We start from the raw sequence: 18959 nt of genomic DNA on the forward strand, positions 1-18959 counted from the left end.
TTCAATATCTTCTGTGCAAAATGGGGATAAAGTGATTTACCTTCTAGGGTTGTTGTACTTGGCAGCTCAATACCTAGCAAATAGATGTGCCTTCCTTTACTTTTATATTATGGTACCCAGTCTGATCTGTAGTTATAGATTTGTGTTATTTACATTTAATATATAAAATATATACTTTTTGTATCTATTTATGACTATATCGGTCTATTCTGTTGGGTTGTAAGCTCCTACTCAGTGGGGGTAATTATGTTCTAATCATTGTTTTACCTCAAAGCACTCAGAGTGCTAAGAACATAGTAGGTCTAAATAAATGCTGGATAAGTGGAGTCTGTGTTCTTTAACCTACTCCAGTCTTTACAGCAATTGACTTGTGATTGATCAGGATGTGTTTGTAGGCTAGGGCATATCTCCCATGTAGTTAAAACAAGTTTTGTCAGGCCAAATGCCCTTGTTAGGATGATGTATCAGGATGGCTTGTGAGTCATTTATTATTTCATTCCACTGTGGCACATCTATAGTTTGTGGGCCTTGATGTTCATATAATTTAGAAGGTCTTCTTTTAAAATATTTAAAACTTCAGGGCTTCCTGGGTGGTTCAGTCAGTTGAGTGCCTGACTCTAGATTTCGGCTCAGGTTCATTGAGACTGAGCCCCACGTGGGGCTCCCCACTTCAGTGTGGGATTCTCTTTCTCCCCCTCTCTCTCTCTGCCTCTCCCCTGCTTGTGGCTCTCTCTCTCAAAATACATATTAAAAAATGATTAAAATATATAAAGTTTCAGAAGTCATGTAAACATACTGCTAGGGCCTTTTCCATGGCCTTAGAAGGGACTTGTGGAAGTGAGGGGTGCTAATGCTTGAGCTTCATTAGTTTCAAGGAAACCATCTCTTCATTTAAAGGTTCATAGAACACTCACTGTAGGCAATAGTAGGAATTATGAAAGATAAGGAGATTTCTAAAAGGGAAAAAATGGTGGTAATGATTACAGGTTTTAGTAAAAATGTAGACATCCAAGTAGACTCAGAAGAAAATCTCCTGTATGTATTTGATATATATTCAATATATATCGAGCACCTGCTGTGTGCTAGGCACTATGTAGTCATTGGAACATAGCTATGAAAACAGTCCTTGTCCCATGGGGCTTATATTTCATGTGGTCACCTGCATCATAACTTGTAGACCTACTTAGGCTGCAGTGAAGAGCCAGTCTTGATCTGAGGCTATGGCACTAAAGCCACAGGCAGTAAAAGCACTTTAATGCCCTAGTTTCCCTTTCTGACTTTTCTCCATTCTCCTCTCCAAGCCTCTTCCGAGAGGGAGAGCCACATGGTTAAATCTGTGCTCAGAGGAGTTCAGCCATCCCAAGCTGTGATGAAAGAATCCTAGACTGTTACCAGGGGGAATGGGTATGATGGCTTGTAACCACTCAGCCCCTTCCCTGCCCTGACCATGGGATATAGTGATAAGGAAGCCATCATTTCTCCACCAAAGGTTCTGTGTTGGGGCTGATTTTAGCCCAAAAAGGTAGCAGATCAAAACTGAGTGAGCAATTCATTCAGACTCCAAAACTCCTGTGTGGAGGTGTTTCTTATGTCCTGCTTCTAGAGGAGCAGCCAACCCCACAGTATCCAAGAAGGACAGAAGAATCAGGAGACATGAAGTGCCTGCCTCCCTGTTTACCCCCAGCCGGTGCTCCGCTTGGCCAAAGCGGGGTGGTGACTCAGAGCTGGAACAGTGTTCCTGTGTTGTTGCCAGATACTCCGTGGGGGCTGGGGAGGAAGGAGAATGAATGAGTAGGAGCAAGTGGCTGCTGGATTTGTAACACCTTGGGAAGCAGCTGCTCCAGAACTGAAATTGAGAGTAGGCGGGCTGTGAGCCTCCGCCTCACCTCTGCAGGCAGCTGGGCCCTCCTTCCCTGTCTGACCGAAACCCGGGTTTTCATAAGGCTGAGGCTGGGGAAGAAGACACAATCCTTCTGAACATGGAGCTCAAGGAGAGAGTGAATGTCTCTGCCACCTTTTCCGGTGAGATTGGGAGAGCAGGTTAGTCCTGTACGGATTCCACAGGGACTCAATTCACTGCGGTGTTTTCTGATTCATGGAAGTCCAGTAATGACTGAAAGGGAGTTTTTGATGGCTTGGTTGGGAGTGCCTGCAGTTAAAAAGAAACCCCCAAAACCAAACAGTTCAATTTAATTGAGAATTAATAGGACAGAAGTACCATTAAGTACACCTCCTTGATGTCATTACAAAGGATTTTCTATTGGCAAGTCAGATTGGGGAGGATAGCTGTTCTGCCTCGTTCTTTTGTGTTTCAATTCTGTGTAGTATTGTTTCAGTTCAGTCTGTTGTCTCGGGCAGTAGTCAGAGATGAACCTCAGCATCTTAGGATGTTACAGTTGGAAGATCTCTATAATATCACCTGGTTCATCCTTCTCATTTTACACTTGAACCCGACATACTGAAGAATATTAAACAGAAGCATAGAGCTGGGTGTTCTCTGAGGTCAAAAATGTTTCCAGTGAAGTTTTAAAACTTCTGTCAGTGTGTCCCTGACTCAGTGCAGCTTGCTGGGGAGGTGGTTTTTCTTGGGCTGTGCTTTCTGAACCTTGGGACTTGACCCCAGTGAGGGACAGAAGTGGGGCTGAAGGCAGGCGCCTACTGATCTTAAAGTACTTTGCCTGGCAGGCAGGTTCTTTAAATAGAAGTTTAAACTGGAGGCCGGGTAGTGTGCCTTAATTCGAAAGGAAGAAGATGTGTTCTGGAGCCGCTGTCCTATGGTAGGCTAATAATGCTGGAGTTTGCAACATGGAAAAAGGCAAAACAACTCTATTAGTGTGGAGTTTTAGAGCTAGCAAATGAAAACTACAACAGAAACTAAACAGTGAGTGCTGCAGGCCAGGTCCATTATCAGTACTCTTCACAACAGTCTTGCAGAGTTGGAATTGTCTTCTCTTTTTTTGCAGATAAGGAAACCGACACTCAGAAAGGTCACTAACTCATTCAAGGTTGTGCCCTGCCAAGTGTGCAGAGGAGCTGGGATTTGAACCACAGTCTGGAATGACTCTGAACAGCAGCCTGGGGTTCATGCTTGGCAGGCCCAATGTGGCCTCTGCAGATGCAGAGTCTGTCCTCATTGGACAGATGAGGAAACCAAGACCTAGAGAGGCTGAGTGTTTGCTGGGGGGTGTGGAACTGTTTGGTAGTAACAAAGCTGGTACCTCAGCTTCTATTACGTTGCTTCTTTGCCATATTTCTTTAAAAATAGAGCAGGAGGCTATCTGGGTTTGATTTCCTCATTCTGTCAGGAGTTTGGCTTTAATATTTTTATGGTTATTGATGTCCTGTGAAGTCAAAATTAAAACTCCCTATTAACCAAGTAGCAACCCTAAGTACAGGGGCCCCATGTGGGAGCTCAGGAAGAAGGCAGGTCTTCAGCATGGGCTACTGGGTCAGAAGAGGTAATTTATGGAATGAGTTGACCACTGAGTGGATCTGAGAACATCTGGAGAGTCTAATGAAATACAGAGCATTTCAAATCATGCTGGAAGACTTCAGTCTGTTAAATCCAGAGTTTGGAAACGATAGGTCTTTTTGCAAGATACGTGAGCTTTGAGTTTGCTCGGTTGTTTTCTGACTCCTTTTATGCCCAACTCTGTCTGTGCCAGGCTCTGCTCCTTTAGCACTTTTGGATGGGGAGAGCAGGTACTGACTGCTCCTTCAGGTGGTAGGTCTGGTGTTTATCTGGATTTCAGTGTCTGTGCTTAGTTGGGTATGTGAATAAAAGTCAGGTATGGACATTGTGGGAGTGGGGAAGGCTGTTGCTTGGTCGCCATGCTCCCCAGAGCTGGTGAAGTCTATCAGCCTGGCTGTAGGGGTTTTTATCAGGGCCTGCAGACCCCTATCTCCCCCACTCTCTCTGGGAGAGCCATGATGGGTTGGGCTGCTGCAATCAGAAAATGAGGTGGGTTTTGCACAGCCTCTCCCTGAAAGTACTGTGTTTGTGCTGAGGCTATTGAGATAAAGGAGTTCAAGTGCCTGCTCCATGGGTATTACTGTTCTGTGCTGCAAGAGATACACAAGAAATAAGTGAATGATGGCTCCCAGCCCTCCAGGAACTTAGGATCTCACTGGGGGTAGGGGGAGAGGGAGGAGAACAAATACACATGAAGTAAGTGGAGAGCAATATAAGAGATAGCATATAATCAGTCACCAAATTGTAGGTTTCATACCAAATACTCTCCCAGTTCACAAAAGGGAGATACAGGTGATGTTTGTATTATCCTCCTGTGTGTTTTTAATCACTCAGTAATTTCCTCTCGGGTGTTTGCATTCCGTTCTTTGATTCTCTCTGTTGAGTGTATTAACCTCCTTTGCGGGGGTGGGGAGGGGTTGCAAGGGAGGGCTAATTTCTCCAAATTATATTGTAACATGTTGGGAGAGAGCCAAGGATGAAGCGTTCTTGGCATGTTGGTGTCTCATCTTTCTTTCCTCTGTCACTAAGAGCAGAAGCCACTGCCCTCTGATGGCTACTGATCCTTTAGATTCTTGTCTCTTTGTTACTTTCGTCCCGACTTCTGTAGGTTTAGCTGGCCTATTTGGAGGCATGGTTTCACTTTAAGGTAGGAATCTCGTTAGTCATTTCTCATTCATTCATTCAGCAAATATAACAGTGCCAGATGCTGTTATAGGTCAATAAGGGCAGTGAAAAGACAGACAAGGTCCGTGCTCTCCTGGAATACACAGATTAGTCAGGGAGACTGACAGTTGTCAAAAGATATAAGTAAAAAAATGACAATAATTAAAATAGGGTGACTTGATATGAAGTGACTGGGAAGTGACTTGATATGAAGTGAAGTGAGCATACCCCAGTGGGTGGTTGGGAAGGGCTTTGAGAGAGTGATAATTCTGCCAATGTCTGAATGACAAGGAGGCTGTTAGGAGAGTATGAGGGAAAGAGCTTCCAGGCTGAAAGGATAGCTAATACAAAGGTTGTTAAGTCAGGAAGAGCTTGGTGTTCAAGGAGCAGAAAGGGGGCCAGTGTGGCTGGGGCGGGATGGGGAAGGAGGAGAGAAGACATACCTTGTACAAGATGATGATGCAGCTTGTCAGGGGTCAGGTCACCTAGGGTCAAGCCAAGGTAGAGAGCTTGAATTTTACTCTGTGATGTGGAGCCATTGTAGGGTTTAAAGGAGAAGTGTGACATGATTTAACTTGCATTTGAAAAGACCCATCTGGCTTCCAGTGAGGAGAGTGGGTGGTCCAGAGGCCAGGATGGAAGCAGAAAGAGCAGTTAGGCTGTTGCAGTATCTTATCTAGAGATGATGAGGTGTTGGCTGTAGAGCTGGGGAGAAGTGGGTGCATTCAGAGATATCTTGTACATTGAGGACACGGGGCTTGTAATGTAGTGTGTGTGCAGGTTAAGGTAGAGCAAGAAATGGAGAGTGGCTCCTAGGTTGCTGGATAGTGATTATGCTGTTAATAAAAATAGGGCAGCCTGGAGAAGTACCCGGTTTGCTGGGGTGGGGAGAGGATGCTCATTCTGGTTGTGCCCTGTTAAAATTTGGTTGCCTGTTAGTTGTTGCCATAGTCAAGGCACATGTTCAGGGCCAGCAAAGTTGACTGAGAACCTTCTGTATGCCATTCATTTTGCGAGGCTCTTTCGTATATATCCCTCATTTATCCTCACAACAACTTTTTGGAAGGATATTATTACTATTCCCTATTTTCAAAAAAATTTTTTTAATGTTTATTTATTTCTGAGACAGAGACAGAGCATGAGTTGGGGAGGGGCAGAGAGAGAGGGAGACACAGAATCAGAAGCAGGCTCCAGGCTCCAGGCTCCGAGCTGTCAGCACAGAGCCTGACGCGGGGCTCGAAATCACAAACCATGAGATCATGACCTGAGCCGAAGTCGGTCGCTCAACCGACTGAGCCACCCAGGCGCCCCATTATTCCCTATTTTCAAAGGGAAGAACTCAGGCTCGGAGAGGTGAAGTGGCCTGCTCTGGTTTGAACCCACATCTTCTGACCCTGGGGCTCAGGGTGGACATTGAAGGAGGCTGGTTAGTGCAGTGTTGATGGCTTTCATTTGGAGAGAGGTTATGCTGGCTCATCAAGGCCTGATTCCCATGATTCTCAAAGAAGGGCCTATCAGAGTAATGCCCATGTGTAACGAGCTGTTGAAAATCTTGACATTTTCAAAATAGTGCAAGTTCTAAAGACCATTTGAATAAGATTCCCAGTCCCCTTAGGAAATGCCACTTTGTACTAAACGAGCACGTGACACTTTGTACTAAACGAGCAATTTTATAAAAGTGTTAAAAGGAACTTAGAAATGTTGAGGGGATGTAAGGATGCTGTTTCAGCCTTTGGTTGCCACCTCTTTACTCTGTGGCCCCAGGAAGAACTGAAGAAGACGAGGAGGCAATTTCTTGTGTTCTTGGAGTTTTGGTTACCAGTTTTAGGACTTAAGTAGGAGCATTATTAGGTTACCGACGGTCCTTGGTTTTCTTGAGACATTGGGACTTCGAACAAAGATACTAAGTGCCTTAACAAGCCTGGAGGCCACGCTGCTTGTGGCATCAGACCTGCAAGGTGATACTCTTACAGTATTGGGGGAGCCACACTGATGAGCCAGAGGGGCCAGAGTGGCAAATGCTGCTAGCTTACCAATGAGAAGAGCCTTTGATAGAGTCCCTCCTTAAGCTTTGAGACTGGATACTTTCTCACATTTTAAGGTGTTTCTTCTCTTTATATCTGGGTCAGATCAGAGCCCATGCTGACAGTGCAGATTTGTCCCACACTCAGCGTATCAATCCCACCACTATCAGAAAACCAGATTGATCAGGATGTTTTGAGCACCAGTCACATAACTCCAGAACTTCCTGCTATGCCAAAAGAAATTGCCATGCTAAGTAGTTGGAACCTTCATATTTAACGGACCAGAGTCTTGTTGCTCACATTATAGTCAAAAACTATATGAATAGAAAATTAATCTTGCGAGAAACTATAGGACCTGTTTACATTTTACTAGTCCTGTCTGTGATTGGAGGCAGGTTCTTCCTTATATTGAGCTCAAATCGTTTTCCAGCTCTCTCTGGTCCTCACTCTGTCCTCTTGTCAAATCTCTCGTGTTTGCTGTTGGACTTCTTTGGGGCCTAGCCCAACTCCTTTCAGGTCCAGGGCTTGTGAAGACGTGCTTATTTATGTGGATGGTTACCTATGGCCTGCCTTCAGGGGGATCATCCTTCCCTGCAACCTTCTGTGCTCCCTGGTCCTCTCCCAGGTGAGACTGGCTGCCATCCAGCTTGGAGGGGCTGTTCCTGGGAGGATTAGCAGGGTCTGAGAATGAAGCCTAGCTTATGTTTTACCTCATTTGCCAAGTTACTTACTTTCTCAGTAGCCTGAAGAGAGATAGAAGCCCTTGAATGGAGGAAAGAGAGTTTTTGTGCTCCCTTGAAACCAGCCACCTGGCTCCCAGCCGGGCCATCTCCATCACTACGAAAGAGCAAGGTGGCAATTCAGGTTTAAGAACAGGTATTTCAGGGGATTTGTCTGTGCCTGCTAAATGTGTCTTGAGACAGGATGATAGGACATGAGATTCTTCATGGATTTTAGAAAATCAGGAAATGGAGCAGGGTGGGGGCTTTTGGGCTGAGGTTGGGGACAGCAGGTAAAGTCAAAGGACTTTGCAATCTCCAAATGGGTGTAAGGACCCAGCATTGAGCAACCTTTGTTTGGTGAGGGTGAGCCTGGGTCAGCAGAAGGAGACCAGAAGGGTGGTGGTGTGCAGGAACACAGGAGTTGGCTGCCGTTGTGGGCAGGTCATCCATCCTTTCTGAGCCTTACTTCCTCACCTGTGGTCTGGTGTGATGAAACACAGCCTGCCTCACTGGGTATTTGGGAAGATTAAATAACCCAAGTACCTAACACTTCTTTCGCTCAAAAAGTGCTGAACCAGAAGCTCTGCCATTAGCAAGCTGGGCGAGTTTGATCAGAAAAAATCATATTTTAAGACCTCAGTATTCAGGAGGTATTACTCTGGTTTATCTCTTTTCTCAGTGTCTGAGCCCCGTTTTTCCCTTTAATTCAGTGTTCCAATAACAACATATAACCCAGATCCTCAGTTCCCTTATGTGTAGCATGGGAATAAAAATATCTTCCTTGCCCACCTCAGTGGGGGGTGGGAGGGTGAGATATGATGAATATGACCATACTTAAAGCTTTATGGAAATTCAGGAAATGGTAGTGGTGACGCTGTGGTTGATAACTTTTTTTTTTTTTTGCAAAAAGGGCAGCATCTATATCAGGGAAGAAAGGTTGGGGAACTGCTTCTAGATCTGATCAAATAACAGCTCTATTTTTGTCCACTTTAAAAATCTATCTTTCTTGTAATGTTGGAATGTAAACTTCATCTTAGTGTCTAAACCTTTCAGCTCCAGATTCATTCACCCGAAACGCTGGGCTTATTTAAGCTAGTACAGGTTGGGTGTGGGGAGCCCAGGAGTTGCTATTAAGGTCATGCAGCATATATGAAGTGGTTGCTGGATGCTGCTCCAGGCATATGGGAGATTCGCTCTTTGTGTGTTTATCAGAGATCCACCTCGAGGACCTTGAAGTAGGACCACACAGGTGCTGTCATTCAGAAATTTGGTCCTGGGCACAACAGAAGGAGGGAAGTGCAGAAGAAGAGGGGGAGGGAATAGCAGTGGATGGTACTGTTTTTCTGATGCTTTGTCTTTAGGGATTTTTGGTCTGCCCATAGACTCCTAAGGGAAGGGGACAGCAGGTTATCATGCAAAGAATATCAAATCTAGAAATCGAAGACTGGGATTTATGTCCCAGTCTTATCACTTATTGATGAAGTTATCTTTTTTTTATTTTTAAATTGAACTTTATTGAGGTATAATTTACATGTAATAAAATGCACCATTGTAATTTTAGAGTTGGATGAGTTTTGATAACTGTGCATTTCATGTTAGCACCATCAAAAACAAAACACAAAACATTTCTGTCACCTCTGAAAGTTTCTTTCTACTCCATTCCACTCAACCCCCACCTTTCACCACTAGTCCCAGACAATCACTGATCTTTCTTCTATACCTGTAATTTAGATTTATCTTCCTGGAGTTTTATAAAAATGAAATTATACAATAGTATTTATTCTTGTTGACCTTCATTTGCTCAGCATAAATTTTTTGGTGGTTCAGCAACAAAGCAGTTCATTTCTTTTCATCCCTTTGTAGCATTACACTGCATGAATAGTTTGCATAGCATGTATTTCTATTTACTTTTTGGTGGACATTTGGGTTGTTTCCAGTTTTTTTGCTCTTGCATATAAGGCTGCTATGCATATTGAAGACAAGGCTTTGTGTGGACCTATATTTTCACTTCTCTTAGATACCTCAGAGAAGGTATACAAGTGGGTGTTTATAAGAAAATGTCAAGTTGTTTCCAAAGTATTGGCACCATTTTCTATTCCTGCCATTAATGTATGAGATTTCCAATAGATCCATACCCTTGCTAACAACCTTTTAAAATTTTAGCCACTCAAGTATATGTATAGTGATATCTCATTGTGGTTTTCATTTGTATTTTCTTGATGACTGATAATGTTTGGTCATTTGTGAATCTTCTTTTGTGACGTGTTGAAATGTTTTTTGTATTTTGAAAACCAATAGTCTGTCTTAATATTACTGAGTTGTAGGAAGTCTTTCTATATTCTGGATACAAATCCTCTGGTATTTGTATGTATTGAGACTATTTTCTCCCAAGCTGTGCCTTGCCTTTCATATTTTTAATAGGTAAGAGACTATGGATGAGTAAGGTTCCCAAAGTATAAGAGGCCATGAAATAATTTGAATGAAACAGAAAATGTTAAATGTATATATAAAATGAGTAAATTTTGTACGCCAATCATAATTTCATCCAGTCCAAGGCTATTTCTTTTTTTTTAATTTTATTTTTAATTTTTAAAAATTTACATCCAAATTAGCATATAGTGCAACAATGATTTCAGGAGTAGATTCCTTAGTGCCGCTTACCCATTTATTTAGCCCATCCCCCCTTCCACAACCCCTCCAGTAACCCTCAATTTGTTCTCCATATTTATGAATCTCTTCTGTTTTGTCCCCCTCCCTGTTTTTATATTATTTTTGTTTCCCTTCCCTTATGTTCATCCGTTTTGTCTCTTAAAGTCCTCATATGAGTGAAGTCATATAATTTATGTCTTTCTCTGACTGACCCAGTTTCACTTAGCATAATACCCTCCAGTTCCATCCACATAGGTGCAAATGGCAAGATTTCATTCTTTTTGATTGCTGAGTAATACTCCAGTGTGTGTGTGTGTGTGTGTGTGTGTGTGTGTGTGTGTGTGTGTGTGTGTGTATACACCACATTTTCTTTATCCATTCATCCATTGATGGACATTTGGGCTCTTTCCAGACTTTGTCTATTGTTGATAGTACTGCTATAAACATGGGGGTGCATGTGTCCCTTCAAAACTTCAAAACAGCACACCTGTATCTCGTGGATAATGCCTAGTAGTGAAATTGCTGGGTCGTAGGGTAGTTCTATTTTTAGTTTTTTGAGGAACCTCCATACTGTTTCCAGAGTGACTGCACCAGCTTGTATTCCCATTGATGAAGTTAACTTGAACAAGTCACTTAACCTCTCTGAGCCCTTTCCCATTCATAAAATGGGGGTCGATGGTGTTAATAGATAAGAGGTATAAGGAAAGGTTTTGTAGACTGGGGAATCGTTGAAAAGTAATAGTGGATAGTGCTGTTGTTGCTTTATTATTACTCCCATTGTGAACAGAGCATTTTTTTTCTTCCAGGTGGCAATGAGGCAGGGAATTTAAAATTCCCTGGTGAATGGAAGTGACTCTCTAAAAGAACCTGGATATTTAAAATAAAAGGGGGGGAGGTATTAAGCCTAACCCTTGAACATGGTGCAAGTGTTTATTTAAGTTTTTTTAATGTTTATTTATTTTTAAGACAGAGACAGAACGTGAACAGGGGACGGTCAGAGAGACAGGGAGACACAGAATCGGAAGCAGGCTCCAGGCTCTGAGCTGTCAACACAGAGCCCGATGTGGGGCTTGAACTCACGGACCGTGAGATCATGACCTGAGCCGAAGTCCGACGCTCAACCGACTGAGCCACTCAGGCGCCCCAAGTTTATTTTTTTAAGTTTATTTATTTAGAGAGAGTGCATGCATGTGAGCGGGGGAGGGGCAGAGAGAGAGGGAGAATCCCAAGGAGGCTCTGCACTGTCACTGTAGAGCCAGAGCCTGATATGGGGCTCAAATTCACCAAACCATGAGATCATGACCTGAGCCGAAATCAAGAGTCGGACAGTTAACTGACTGAGGCACCCCATTTTATTTAAAATTGGTGCAAGGATTTCTGAACCAGGTGTTGCCGGGGCCTGCTTCTCATCCTTCTCTAGATGCTCATGCCTTAATTCTGCTTTTTTGTGAAGATCTGGATGTTTACTGCCAGAGAGAGTCCTAGGATTCCCAAAGACTTGCTTCAAACCAAGAGCTGGGAATTTGGAAGCTGGAGTGGTTGGGAGGGGTGAAAGTGTGCAGGCAGTAGTACACAATCACAGGGCCAAGGAGCAACCTGTCCTGATGGCTTTGACCGCTTCACATTTGGCTTATTAGAATTCACGAGGCTCTGAACTCAATGCCAGCTTACCCCAGACACTAGAACACAGGACACTCTGGCCGTCCGCCAGGGCAGAGTAAGAAAATCTTTGTAGGTGTAGAGACTTTTCCCCCCCTTTTTTTAACCTTTATACTATGCTCATTAAATCTACTAATCTCTAGGTAGCCCCATGCTCAGTTTGGAGATGGGGCTAATACCTTAACGCTAATAAACTGAGATGATATATTGACTCTGACAGTGAAAGCATTTTAATCATTTGTATTAGGAGCCTTAAAAAATGACCATGCCCTTTGATTAAGTAATTTTACCTGTGGAACCTTAACCCAAGGAAATAATTTGAATTGCAGGAAAAGCCTGTACTAAAAGATGTATAGTGCACCTAATATGTCCAGCAGTAGAAGAATGTAAATCTTTCTAGAATGTAAGCACCATGGGGGGAAGGGCTTTTTGTTCACTCCATCTCCAGCACTTAAAGCAGTGTCTGGCACACACATGGCCAATGAACATTTTTTAATGGTTATAGAAAAAAAATTTACATTCATATGATGAAACTATTTTACAGGTTTAACCTATCTGGAAGTAGAGCATTCCTATGAAACTGTGTGTGTGTGTGTGTGTGTGTATTTGTCAAATTGGTTTCCATACAACACCCAGTGCTCATCCCAACAGGTGCCCTCCTCAATGCCCATCACCCACTTTCCCCTCTCCCCCACTCCTCCATCAACCCTCAGCTTGTTCTCAGTATTTTAGAGTCCCTTATGGTTTGCCTCCTTCCCTCTCTGTAACTTTTTCCCCCTCTTCCCCTCCCCCCCAGTCTTCTGTTTCTCAGGATGAGTGAGATGAGTTTCACATATGAGTGAAAACATATGGTATCTGTCTTTCTCTGTATGGCTTATTTCACTTAGCATAACACTCTCCAGTTCCATCCACGTTGCTACAGAGGGCCATATTTCATTCTTTCTCATTGCCACGTAATACTCCATTGTGTATATAAACCACAATTTTTTTTTCAATATATGAAGTTTATTGTCAAATTGGTTTCCATACAACACCCAGTGCTCATCCCAAAAGGTGCCCTCCTCAATACCCATCACCCATCCTCCCCTCCCTCCCACCCTCCATCAACCCTCAGTTTATTCTCAGTTTTTAGGAGTCTCTTATGCTTTGGCCCTCTTCCACTCTAACCTCTTTTTTTTTTCTCCTTCCCCTCCCCCATGGGTTTCTGTTAAGTTTCTCAGGATCCACATAAGAGTGAAAACATATGGTATCTGTCTTTCTCTGTATGGCTTATTTCACTTAGCATAACACTGTCCAGTTCCATCCATGTTGCTACAAAGGGCCAGATTTCATTCTTTCTCATTGCCACGTAGTACTGCATTGTGTATATAAACCACAATTTCTTTACCCATTCATCAGTTGATGGACATTTAGGCTCTTTCCATAATTTGGCTATTGTTGAGAGTGCTGCTATAAACATTGGGGACAAGTGCCCCTATGCATCAGTACTCCTGTATCCCTTGGGTAAATTCCTAGCAGTGCTACTGCTGGGTCATAGGGTAGGTCTATTTTTGATTTTTTGAGGAACCTCCACACTGTTTTCCAGAGCGGCTGCACCAATTTGCATTCCCACCAACAGTGCAAGAGGATTCCCGTTTCTCCACATCCTCTCCAGCATCTATAGTCTCCTGATTTGTTCATTTTGGCCACCCTGACTAGCGTGAGGTGATATCTGAGTGTGGTTTTGGTTTGTATTTCCCTGATGAGGAGCGACGTTGAGCATCTTTTCATGTGCCTGTTGGCCATCCGAATGTCTTCTTTAGAGAAGTGTCTATTCATGTCTTCTGCCCATTTCTTCACTGGGTTATTTGTTTTTCGGGTGTGGAGTTTGGTGAGCTCTTTATAGATTTTGGATACTAGCCCTTTGTCCGATATGTCATTTGCAAATATCTTTTCCCATTCCGTTGGTTGCCTTTTAGTTTTGTTGATTATTTCCTTTGCTGTGCAGAAGCTTTTTATCTTCATGAGGTCCCAATAGTTCATTTTTGCTTTTAATTCCCTTGCCTTTGGGGATGTGTCAAGTAAGAAATTGCTACGGCTGAGGTCAGAGAGGTCTTTTCCTGCTTTCTCCTCTAAGGTTTTGATGGTTTCCTGTCTCACATTCAGGTCCTTTATCCATTTTGAGCTAATTTTTGTGAATGGTGTAAGAAAGTGGTCTAGTTTCAACCTTCTGCATGTTGCTGTCCAGTTCTCCCAGCACCATTTATTAAAGAGACTGTCTTTTTCCATTGGATATTCTTTCCTGCTTTGTCAAAGATTAGTTGGCCATACGTTTGTGGGTCTAGTTCTGGGGTTTCTATTCTATTCCATTGGTCTATGTGTCTGTTTTTGTGCCAATACCATACTGTCTTGATGATTACAGCTTTGTAAGGCTAAAGTCTGGGATTGTGATGCCTCCTGCTTTGGTTTTCTTCTTCAATATTACTTTGGCTATTGGGGGTCTTTTGTGGTTCCATGCAAATTTTAGGATTGCTTATTCTAGCTTCAAGAAGAATGCTGGTGCAATTTTGATTGGGATTGCATTGAATGTGTAGATTGGGTTGTATTGACATTTTAATAATATTTATTCTCCCAATCCATGAGCATGGAATGTTTTTCCATTTCTTTGTATCTTCTTCAATTTCCTCCTATGAAACTTTTTGTAACACATAATGGTGTAAAGTAAAGCAGCAACTACTATAAATTATATGGAAAAAAATTTGAGCATTCCCAGATCCCCAAAATAACCTCTTAGGCTTTTCTTTCTTTCTTTCTTTCTTTCTTTCTTTCTTTCTTTCTTTCTTTCTTTCTTTCTTTCTTTCTTTCTTTCTTTCTTTTAATGTTTATTTATTCATTTTTGAGAAAGAGAGAAGGAGGGAGGGAGAAAAAACCCAAGTGGGGGAGGGACAGGGAGAAAGAGACAGAATGTGAAGCAGGCTCCAGGCTCTGAGCTGTTAGCACAGAGCCCATCTCTGGGGCTCGAACTCACTCACCACAAAATCATATCTGAGCCAAAGTCGGATGCTTAACTGACTGAGCCACCCAATTTCCCTTTTTAGGAGATGATACAAGGACACACCTTGTTAATAGATGCACAAAATAAATCGAGATAAAACACAGATGCTCACAGACACAGTTCAGAGCTGTGGCAGTTTCATGCTGAGATGCTGAGTGTAGTTCCCAGATAGAGAGCTTGGTGGTGCCACTCGCTGCTCGGGTGTTTGCTGCCTCTGTGAGGGCTCCCTGCAAAACAAACACTGAATGCTATTTTTGCTTTTCAGCTTTTTTTTTTTTTTGTAAAAGCAAAAATTCTTCTCATATTTCTTTCTGTTAGGGAAAACAGGTACAGTGTAGGTCTTTCCTAAGTGAAGTGGTATAACGTGAACTTTCAAAAAGCAGGGGACACCTGGACTCAGCTATTTCAAATGAAGAAGTCTTAAGGACATAGGAAATTTCTATGTTAATAGGATGTGAGCAAAGCAGGATACAGAGTTCTAAATACAGCAAACTCATAATTTATTTTGTAATAGAAAAAAACTAGGGAAGGAGAAGATAGCCGGGTTTATCTCTAGGTTGGTGAGATCATGGATGGCATTTTTTCTTTTTATATTTCTAAAATTTCTAAAAGAACAGTGATGTTTTGATTAGGGAAACTTTTAAAAGTAAATCATATTCTTTGAAAAAGCAGGACGTTGGGTTAGTTTATTCATTGAGCAAACCAGCAGACTCTAGAGCCAGCTCCTCCTCCCTTACAAAGAACCAGGCGGCCTTTGTGAATACACAAAACACCTACACACTTTGGTTGTGACTGTCAGCCTGGTGTGAAAGCTGATCCCTCCTAACTTCAAAAGGGTGATAGAAACTCTTCAGTGTTGAAAATTGTGCAGGCCATGTTGCAGAGACATGCCCATGCATTTATATCCTATCATTGAGGTGAAGGCATTTTATATTAGGGAGAAGAATTTTAAGAAGATAGTTTTTCTGGGTGGGTGGTTAATTCTTGGAATTCTTTCCCTGGTTGATGGTTTCGGGAAGCTGTTGAAAGTACTGTCTGCTTTCCTTCATTCTTGTTTTAGCTCGTGCCATCTAAAAGTAACTTTTTGCTCAACAGTTCGGTTTGTTGGAGTATGTACTTCGGGGAATGTCTCTCGAAAATGCAGTGTTCTCTTGGAGCCAAGACTTTCCTAGAGTTAAAATCCCTGCGTCTTAGGTGGGCTTTGACACCTGAGCTGGAAAAGTTCGTGTTTTTTTAATGCAATGGAATTCTGACAGATCAAATGCGTCTCAAAAGAAAGGCTCACTCTCTCAATGTGGGAGGAATCTGTAATGATCCAGGGGTCCTCAGACATTACTGACTTGTTGTGTATGTAATCCTTTCCGTTCACATGACTTCTCATTCATTATCTCTCTTTCTTTCTCTCTAGTCATAACCAACAGACCACAGCATTCAGGCACCCTGTGAGTGGGCAGTTTTCTCCAGAAAATAGCGAATTTATTCTTCAAGAAGAGTAAGTACTTCTATATATTCTACTTTTCCAAGCAGAGTTTTGAGAGTTTAAAGGCATTTGCTCAAAACAAAGCTTGTTGGACTATTTTCTCGCCCAGATAGAGGGGCTTGGAGTGGGTTGGTTGATACGAGGTGGAATGCAAGAATTTTGTTTTTTAATCTCTGGACGTCTCTAAGTGGGAAGATGTGGAAGTGGGGAGATGATACGGGCTTGTGCCATGATTGGTACTGTCAGAGCCTGTTACAAACTCTTTTCCCCCTGAATGAACCCCCCCCCCCCATCAAGTATCCTCTAACATACTACTGTGCTCTGAGAGGACCCACTCATCTAGAGTGAAGTTGCCTTAAATACAGCCTCACACCAAGCTGAACCAGCCTCCCATAGACGCCTCAAATAAGAGTCCAAAGCCAGGGCTTAGAAGGGAGGAGGGCTGTGGCATCCATTGTCCCTGAACATCTGGAGTTCTTTCTGCTTGCTTTTTCCAACATGGGGACTTTCTTGCTCCTCAGTCCTATTTCAGCAGGGCCCCGGGGTGCTCTGAGGTAGGTTCCACCACCCAGGGCTTGTCTACTTAAAAACACATGTACAGCCCAAGCAAGATGTGTTCTTCTCCCAAAAATGAAGGAAGAGCAATGTATGCAAGTGGCTTTGTTCCCTTCTGCTCATCTGAGACCATTCTGTTTGAAGAAAATGATACTGTTTGAGAAATTCATAGAGATGTTCGCTTCCCCCCTTTATATTATTTTTCTGTTCAATCTCTAGACCAACTATGATCTTAAATTATCAGTATTTTTACAGCATTTCCCTCCCTCAGTACTTACACCTTTAAACTTTGGGTTATGGAAAATTTCAAGCCTATGCAAAAGGAGAGAGAGTATTATCTCCCATCTTCAATTTCCAAAACATGGCTGATTTTATTTATTTCATCTATAGCCTCCCCCTCACTACCTGGATTATTTTGAAGCAAATTTCAAACACATCATTTAATTCCTTATTTTCAGCTTAGAGTCATTATCTTACAGAAGTTTTAAAACTAGAAATCTATAATTATGATATGACATTCCTTACATGTGTACTCTGTGCTGAGGGTTTTACATATTTAACACAATTGTCCTGAGAAGTAGACCATCATCATCGTTTTAAAGATGAAGATGCCAAGACTCAAAGAAGTTAAGTCACTTGCTCAAAGTTGCATGACTGGAAGTAGAAAGAGCTAGGATGTCACCCCCGTTTGATCTCTTTAGTCAGGGCTAACCCTTGGTACTAGTCAGAGGCCACTTACTAAATTATTATTATCATTATTTTAAGCAAACTTCATGCCCAGTGGGGAGCCCAATGTGGGCCTTGAACTCATGACCCAGAGATCAAGACCTGAACTGAAATCAAGAGTTGGATGCTGAACCGACTTAGCACTCCAGGCGCCCCTACTTGCTAAATTATTTTGATGCTGGTGGCCCATGGGTCCTGATGGCCAGTCTGGAGTTGGGGTCTGACTTTGAAAGCATTAATACTATTAGTGGATGGAAGATAAAGATGGTCTTGTCTCCGGCATCGAGATAGAACTGCTATGTAAAGACAGAACCAGAATGTGGATTCTCCACATTCCAATTCAGAATGAGTTTGTTTATAGAATCCTGAAGGTCAGAAGCTCTTGGGAGGTCAGTTCAGCCCCCTTCCTTAGGCATCCTAGAGACAAAGGTGCTTGTCATTTTTAAAGGTCTGGATGGAGAGTCCATTAGAACACCTAACTTGGGAAGTTACCAACTTTAATAAAAGCTTCTGGAGAAATGCAGACTTCCCATCACTAAACACCCTTGCCCCCCTCCCCCCCCCACTTCCTTTTCCTCACTTTTACAATTTTGTCCACTTTTGAGATGGTAGTCTCTTTTCTCCTCCCAAAATATCTCTGTAGCTAATCTCAATTCCATCCACTTTTCAAGGAAAAGATACTCATTTTTTTCAAGGGTCACTTTCCCCCTCTATAGATAGCATTTTCTGGATGTCCTAAGGACTGCTTGCTTGTCTTAAGTGGTGGGTGCAATGTCGGGGTGGCCAGACGTTCCTGGAAGCAGGCACAATGTGCTTTAGGCATTGAGAGGAAGCGAGGATTCCTATGAACCGATGTGGTGATTCCTACACTTATTAAATACTTACTAAGTGCCTATATTGTGTCAGAGGCTGTGACAGACTGCAGTTACAGCGGCAAGCAAGACAAATGTGGTCCTGTTTGTGAAGAGCTTATGGTTGAGTAGGGAAGATAATTAAACAAGAGCTTACAAATGTGATAAATGTTCATGGTAGAAAAAACATAGGGTTCAATGGGAGTTGATAAAAGAGGGTTCTAACCTGGCTTAGGGATTGTGGGAGGCCTCTTCATCCTGGGAAGGGATGTTGTTTAAATTGTCTCAGTTGTCCAGTCAAGGTGCCCCCACCTGAGCAAAGACGGGGGGCGGGTAGAGTGTGGAGGATCTATACTAGTTGAGTTAGAAAGAAAAATGAAGCACACCAGATGGATTCTGGAGATACTTGGGAGGTAAAATTGACCGGACTTGGTGATTGATTGACTGTGTTGGGGATGAAAGAAAGGGAAGACTTTCCTGAGGTGTCTGGTCCTAAATTGGAGGAAGGGGGGATTTAGATAAGTGTAGATAAGTGTGCACGTGCGTGCCATCAGTCACAGCTGAGGGAAGGGTGATGCGCTTTGGTGGGGTCGGAGGGCAAGAGGGACTGACTTTTAGCAGAG

General features: G+C 42.8%; 1 protein-coding gene across 11 annotated transcripts in view; it reads left to right on the top strand.

The window, feature by feature from the left end:
- The window catches only part of PLEKHA7 (pleckstrin homology domain containing A7), a 219610-nt gene that overhangs the window by 112257 nt on the left and 88394 nt on the right, over window positions 1-18959 (top strand). For 10 of the 11 annotated variants that reach the window (XM_053203408.1, XM_053203410.1, XM_053203412.1 and 7 more), the window contains one exon: window positions 16133-16216. In XM_053203408.1, coding sequence (XP_053059383.1) covers window positions 16133-16216 — 84 coding nt within the window. Of the gene's footprint in view, window positions 1-794; window positions 2041-16132; window positions 16217-18959 lie in introns of those variants that run through there. The other variant, XM_053203415.1, reaches the window with a different exon arrangement.

Source organism: Acinonyx jubatus, chromosome D1 (genome assembly GCF_027475565.1).
Source record: "Acinonyx jubatus isolate Ajub_Pintada_27869175 chromosome D1, VMU_Ajub_asm_v1.0, whole genome shotgun sequence".
NCBI lineage: Eukaryota > Metazoa > Chordata > Mammalia > Carnivora > Felidae > Acinonyx > Acinonyx jubatus.